This window comes from Parambassis ranga, chromosome 16 (assembly GCF_900634625.1).
Source record: "Parambassis ranga chromosome 16, fParRan2.1, whole genome shotgun sequence".
NCBI classification, from domain to species: Eukaryota; Metazoa; Chordata; class Actinopteri; family Ambassidae; genus Parambassis; species Parambassis ranga.
The window spans coordinates 19,781,868-19,789,545 of record NC_041036.1 but is presented as its reverse complement, the minus strand read 5'-3'; the positions used below and the strand labels follow the sequence as shown (position 1 = coordinate 19,789,545).

General features: G+C 40.3%; 1 protein-coding gene across 1 annotated transcript in view; it reads left to right on the top strand.

The window, feature by feature from the left end:
- The first annotated feature begins 2,029 nt into the window (after nt 1-2,029).
- LOC114448048 (semaphorin-7A) overlaps nt 2,030-7,678 on the top strand; it is a 33,964-nt gene continuing 28,315 nt past the window's right edge. The window contains exon 1 of the mRNA XM_028424690.1: nt 2,030-2,317. Within this exon, the coding sequence (XP_028280491.1) occupies nt 2,239-2,317 (79 nt within the window). The 5' untranslated portion in view covers nt 2,030-2,238. The remainder of the gene's footprint in view (nt 2,318-7,678) is intronic.

The window sequence follows — 7,678 nt, the reverse complement described above, 5'->3', positions numbered from 1 at the left end:
ATCCATTACCCGCTTCATCAGGTAGGCTGGGTCACGGGGAGCTGGAGCCTATCTGAGCTATCTAAGGGTGAGACGCGAGTACACCCTGGATAGGTCACCAGTCCATCACAGGCAACATACAGACAACTGTTCACGCTCACACTCACACCTAACAAGCACATCTTCGGAATGTGGGAGGAAGCTGGAGCACCCGGAGAAAACCCACATAGGCCTTTGATATATTTGTATATAAATGTATATAAATGATATTAAGTTCTGACCTGTCCAGGGTGTACCCCGCCTCTCACCCATATAAAGCTAGATAGGCTCCAGCTCCCATGACCCTGCACAGGACAAAGCAGGTTAAGATAGATGTGTGGATATTATGGATGGATATTAAGTTAACCTCATGTTTAGAGTTTATTTTGATAGTCTTGTTCCTACCAAGTCACCGTTCTTCTGGTTTTCCCTCCTGTGTGATTAAATACCCCGCCCTGAGTGTTTTCACCTGTGTCTTGTTACCTTGTGTATTTAAGTCTTGGTCCGTGTCTTTGTGTTTCTTCTCTGTTGACCTGCATCCTTTGCTTATGGTGTGTTTGTTTTAGTTGTTTAATTTTCTTTGTCTTCCAACTTAAAATATAGCATTTTTGTATCTTTCATTGTACTTTTTGGGTATTTTCTTTTACTTTTTTGGCTTTATTTTGATAAAGCTTACATTTTATTCACATAATTAAGCTTCATTTCTTGGTTTAACTTGAATAAATATCACAAAAACATATCTGTGTTTGTTTTTCACTATTTCACTTTTGCTACGATAAGCATCTATTTGTGTGAAGTGATGACAGTATTTAGACTATATCCCTTGGCAGTCCTAATTCACTTTCTATGCTTGTTTTCTTGCCATCTATGAATCAAAAGCAGATAAATAATTGAGTGTGGACCATTAAGCTGAAAATTACTGTCAGTGATTTCATCAATAAGACAGCTGATCGGTCAGAGCTACTGCACAACATCCCTGTTCCAATAGATTCAGAAGAAATATCAGTCACTCAAAGGACACAAAGACTGAAAAGACGAGTTTTGCTGTCATCTAGTGGTTGAAAACTTTACTACAGCCAAGCAGCTGCAGCACTGGAAAATATGGAAGTCAATGCACTCATTTGAGAAGTGACTTACAGTAATTAATAGATGGATAGAGTTTTGAAGCTTTTCATATTTAAAACGATTGATGTGTCTATAACTTTGTATGCTCTGGTTAAGCCATGGGCATCACTGAGGCTTTCTGAGTTGGAATAACCTGATGTAAGATGCTTATTACCTCCAAGGGTCCACCTGTGTGTTCATCATATTACTTTTGAGTAGTGAAAAAAATCGGATTTTGTTTTTTTTTGGCCCCTACATAGAGCACAATTTTGAAAGAAATCCCTCACAGAAGCCCCAGATGATACCTTCGGATAGAACCTAATGAGCAATATTAAAGAAATGGAACCATTTGTCTACACACTTTTAGAGCGGAACTTTTTTCCAATTGTAAGGCAATTAAGTTCACAAATGCAAACGCAGCACGAGATGCAAACGAGTCAAACTGCTGATTCACTCACTTAGGCACTATTGACAGATATTGATTGGGCGTATAGGAGCAGTGTTGCTGGGGCAATATCATTACAGGCAGCTGGTGTGAGGGCCTGTGAGCAAACATGAAATGACCATGAGGATAAATGGCACTCTGGGGTCATTTAAGGGTCTCAGGGTGAAAATGACTATATATATATATATTATAGTGGGAGTATTGAGCTGCATCAAGTGTTTATTTGTACCTTTTTGTATTTAAATAAATTATCTGAATCATCAGCAACAGGTATGACGTGCAGCATCCACGCCTGTAATTGTAAACCATAAGGGGATATTTACAATCACACTTTTCATGTTGAAGACTACACACGCACGCACGCACACACACTCCCCCCTTTATTCCTTTGTTTCCGAGGTGGAGCCTGACACCCCGACTTTACCAAACTGAGCTGCCGGAGAAGCAGACGGAAAAGAAGGACTGGGAATCACCATCATCATCATCAGCAGCAGCAGCAGCGGCAGTCGTTGGCACAGCTCTGGGACGCGGCAGATCGGGGAGGGACCATACAGACGGATGTGAGGAGGAAGAAGAAGACGGAGGATTTTTTTCCAGGGGGAGAGCGTTTCAATAGGTTTGAAGAATTTGTATAAAGAAAAGCGGCCACGCACGACAGAAACACGGGAAAGATGAATTCTTTCATCCTGCTGTCGCTTTTTGCCACGATTATCGCCGCAAAGTCACCTCGGCTGAAATTCGTTCTGCACGGTAGGCAGCTGGTGAAGCATCTCCTCTAAATACTGTCACCTTTAAACAGCGGGTTGTGTATGTGTTTTGGGTAAATGTTTAGAGGAATGGACGGATGAATGATGGAGCGACTTTTACGCGCAGTTTTGTATCAATGACTGTTGTCTTGCCACTTGGTAAAGATGCATAAATAGTAAATATAAAATCATAAATAACAGGGTGGATTAATCGCTTAAAACGTCGCCCTCCTCCCCTCCTATAGCTGACCGAGTAGTAAATTACGCGCTCCACCATTCAGGGCCCTCACACATGTTTGCGGGCTCTTAAAGAAAGCATTCTGCTTTTAGCAACCTATTAATGACTTTTCAATACATTTGATTTTTCCATCTTTTAGAAAGTTTCCAATTTAACTACATTGCATCTATGTTTTTTGTGTTTTCCTCGCGCAAGTTCACACTGCGCTCATAGGTCAAACCATCCAGACACCTAAACCAGAAGCGCCTAAAAGCTTCCGCTAAAAGAGATAGGTGAAGGAGGAGGAAGAGGAGGAGGAGGAGAGGGGGGGGACATGGCTCCTTTACGCCACCCGAATTACACTGCGAGAGCCCCCCCCCCCTTTTTTTTACACACCCGTCATCCATTCCCCCTCCCCCCGAAAAAAGGCATCATTACTTTGAAATATGACTCTTTGGAGGTTGACACATTCACTGTGGCTCCCGCGTCCTTGCGGAGCTGCAATGCGGGCCGCGGCATCTGCTGCTTCACACTGCAGCAGAACAGCGGTGATGGAGAGGGATGCTTTAATACTTTAACCGCCGCCAAACACACACACACACACACACACACACACATATATATATATATATATATATATATATATATATATATATATATATATATATATATATACATGAATATACACACACACGTACAAATACACAAAGGCAGACAGAGAGAGATGGAGGGGAGAGAGAGCAATGAATGGAAAATTCCAAGCCGGCTCTTATTATCTATTCCACTCACGCCTTTTTGTATCCTACTCCTGGCACAGTCCTCTAATATATTCAGCAATCAATAGAGATGGGGGGGGGGGGGGCTGTGTGTCAAGTTATCTGTATCTGTATCCCCTCCCCTTCCCCGCGGATCAGCGCAGTACAAAACGCACAAGATGACGTCCGGGCACGTGCCTGTCATATCAATCAAAGTCGTTGTTATGCAATTGGGATGTTAGATATAAACGTCTAGTATTAGGACACACACACACTGCAAAAGAGAGCAAATCCATCACAGGCTGAGCTGTGCACCCGTTTCAGTACCTCGGACAGCTCCTAGGTACCCACATACATTTCATTTGGACGCCAAATGAGGACATTTGGCGGGTTGTCAGTCCTTCAAGGAATTGTTTGACTTCTACAGCCTGCTTTTAAGGACTGAGGTTTACATAATAATAATAAGATAAGATTAGTGCTGCTATTGTTTTATTTTTTTACCATTCCTTCTTATTACAATAAGTGCATTCAGAAACACCGTGTCATCAAAAACTCGTCACAAAGAGAGAACATGAACAATAAATTCTACCTGTTTACCTTCATTAATGCAAATGGAGTATATATTACTGCTGTACAGCACTTAGTCTGATGCAATGCAACAGCACAATTGGCTTAAACTGCCTGTAAATAACGCTGATCATCATCTTCTGAAGGAAGAATTGTAGTCTTTGTCAGTGTTAAAACAGCATTTTATGGATATACAAAGGGCGCTGAGACAAATGAATGGGCTTCCCCACTGTGTCACCCATATAAGAAATGAGTGGCAAGTCATCTGATTTGAGAGTGTCAAAATTGCAGTTCCGTGCACGGCCATCTGAGGGTGTCAACCCAGATAGATTTTGTCCTCTGTAGATAATTACCTCTTTCACAATTTACGACAGTATGGTCATGGATTATCATATTACTGAGTTGATTTTTAAGACAATTCGGCATAATTAGAAGTGTAGCAGCTGAGTTACAAGTCACTTTACAGGTTTTATACCCAAGCTCCACTGGCACTTCTTTGCCTCTTTGTCTGTATTTGGAATAACCAGGTGATAGGTCAACTCTTGCACTGCCTTTACGGTGATGGACAGACCTTTCATATTGGCTTTTGTTAATACAACATCTCTATATGGAGGTCGCAGGCTTGCTGGGACACAAACTCTGGACTCCTGAGTGCAAGTTGTAGTCATCCCATAGTCAGATAACAGGTTCAGTTGGTGTAGAAGATGTATAATCAATCATGATAGTAAGGAGGAATGGAGAGAGATTAGCTTCATAGGGTGAAAATAAACATAGTACATTACCAACAATGTAGGTGAATTCAATCATACATGTTGTTCTGACTTGCCCACTAAGGAGCCACAGCATATCATATAATGTGTCCCTTTTCATTTTTGCTTTGAAAAGGAGCCGTAAAGTTTGCATATGTCAGTTCCCTGCTGCTGCTGCTGCTGATGGAAATAGAGTGAACCAGAACAGTACAAATTGCAGGTCACACAGCCAAAAAAGACACCTGGAATTTGCTTTAAAAGCCTCACAGAGCTCAGAGGGGGTTGAATAGTCTTCTGTGGGTGTTGTCACCACGAGAGGCTTCTTTCTCATCGCATATATGTGAAATATCATTTTTTTCTTAAGGATGTGGATTAGCTAGTTAAAGGTGTGACATGTTGATGTTGTGTAAGTAGGAGAAAGTGAGAATTATCATCAGTGAGAGTGGCTGAAAGAGAGGCTCATCTCAGCTCTAATTTGACGTCTACAGCTGCACCCTAAATATCAGAACATTTCACTGAAGTTCAGCCATCCTTCCTGTTGACCTTCTCACAGCTGGAGGCCTGAAAGCATCAATAACAAAATGCTATTGTACCATAGATTTTCTTGTCATGTTCATAATGGAAGGCCTTGTGCTTCCAAACAAGAGAAAGATTTGATGTAAGTAATAAAGCAACAGTCATATGATCTGCTTCAAAAGCTGAGTGTTTGGTTAAAAATAACATCTGTACTTTTCTTTTCTTTAACATGCACATTAAATTGGGGGAAAAAAGGAATTTCAATTGTTTTTAGGACAAGCTAACAAATCATTAGGCTGTTTTCTTAGCTTCTGGTAATCTTACCTTTTAAAAACAAATAGTTTAAGATGAAATGTCTCACAGAAACAGCAAAGGGAAAGACTCAGAGCACAGCATGTTGGAGTCAGAATGTGACACTTCAGATGCCACATACTGGGTAAGTGTCAAGATGCTGCTACAATGACTGTACACTCTGTTCCTTCTGTTGGCTTTTAAATATTTAGAGGGGCACCTCTTGCAGCCAATCAAGGAGTGGAGGGAGGAGCTTAGGTGAGGCACATATCTCCTAGTAATGTGAGTGGCTTTCAGTAGTAGTCTAACATATTCTTCAAAAGCTTGATAATAGAGGCCTCTGCAGTGGTGACAATTCTATGTTTTCTGCTTATTCATCTCTATTCACTAGTAGTTGTAAGCTTTAGTGCCAGTAATGCATCAACATACAGAAACTATTCAATATTTCCCAAGGACGCTGACATCAGAAGCTACAGAACAGCCTTAAACAACAAGGAAAATGCAACTTGAGGTAGATATTTTGGTCATTTTGTTCCTGGATCCTAGTGTTATTAGTGTCTGGACTTGTTCAATTTTATTTTTGAAGACCTTTCGCTGGTCATCCAAGCAGCTTCATCAGTTCTGACTGTTTGGTGGGAAAACACGGTTTATATGTGGCGGAGGACCTCGGTGGGGGAGGGCAAGTCGAAACCTCAGACTCCTGAGTCCTAAACTCTTGGCTATTTCAAATAAAGAGCTGGAGATTTAGGTGGACTCCGATGCCTCCCACAGGGACTCTTCAAAAACCTATACTTTCATAGACAGAAAGTACCGTAATCCAAACAATCATCAATATAAATTATTTTTGTACCAGGCTGTAAACATGTTTTCCGAGACTGACTCACTTTTCTGCTTGGTTGACATCCATGTTAAGTCAATGAATGTTTGGTGCTGTAGTAGATTAATGGAATGCTGCCAACGATTGTGCATTTGCATTGCACGCAAACACAAAAGGAACACAGTGATTAGAAAGACTGAAATGCTGAATTTTGAAAGTTGAGATCATGTTGTTTGTCGGTGTGCACCAGTGGTGTAGTCCACACACCATAGCTAAACCTGTTTTAGAATGGTTTTGTACTCTGTATGGCTGCAACAGGCATGTTTATCAATCTGTGATTTTCTTTGACTTTATCATTAATCCACTGCCATTTTAAAATATTAATGATGATGATAATATCTAAATATATTTAATGATAAAACAAAATAAAAACAAGACAAGCAATTCGAACTAAAATAGATACCAAGTTCTCCAAAAGGTAAAAACCAATTTGAAATTAAAATTAAATAAAATCAGGAAAGGTCATGTGACCCGATCACCTTGGTCAGATTGTTCAGGACTCTAACAGAAAATGTTTGTTCCCCTTAAGTTTTTGTTCCAGTATTAAGAACACTCTAAAGACCTCTGCCCAAGAGTCTCAGTTTACTTGTCGTCTTGTAGGGTACAAAAAGGTCAGAGATATATCTCGGTGAAGGAAAAGAAACATGCAAGGAGTCTGTCTAAAGATGTGGTTAGATAGGTCTGCTAATTGTCAAAGCAAATACTGATGCTATTCCCATTAAGACTGATAGACAGTGATATATATATATATATATATATATATAAATATAAGGCCATTGGACTGTCCAGTGTGTCTCACTTTATTCTAAGGGTAAAAGGTTCCTCAATTAGATTCCCACCAATAACAGAGGCTGCTGTTTCCATAGAAACTTAGTTGGTTAGCAACCTGTGTCACCACCACTCAGCAGCACTTCATCCTGGTTTTGCCGTCAGGTCTTTTTTTTATTTGAAGGATGAGAAGAGAAAATGTTTTGATAAAGAATGTTTGGATGAAAATTTTGTTGACAAAGTGAAAAAGTGAAAAATGCACTTCTAGCCAAGACAGTAAATGAAATAAAAGACTTATTGTATGATGGTTTCTAAACCCTTCTTTTACACAGGAATCAACACTCAGAACATAGTTTGGCTTAGAACCACATTTTTTAAATAGCAGCAGTGATCTTCGTTTATTTCTAATTGCAGGCACAGTTGCAGTGTAGGTAAGTGTGAGTCTGATTAAATGTGTGATTCAGACATGTACTTCTGAGCCTTCTGGAGGTGTCTGCAATGTAAATTCAACCAAGAATCTGTGATGGGATTTGCCCACATGATGATATCAGTGATATTTATGCTCCCACTAGATGCCCTTTTCCTCCTCACACCCCAGCTAGGATCTGTAAAAGCTTGCTCTGTA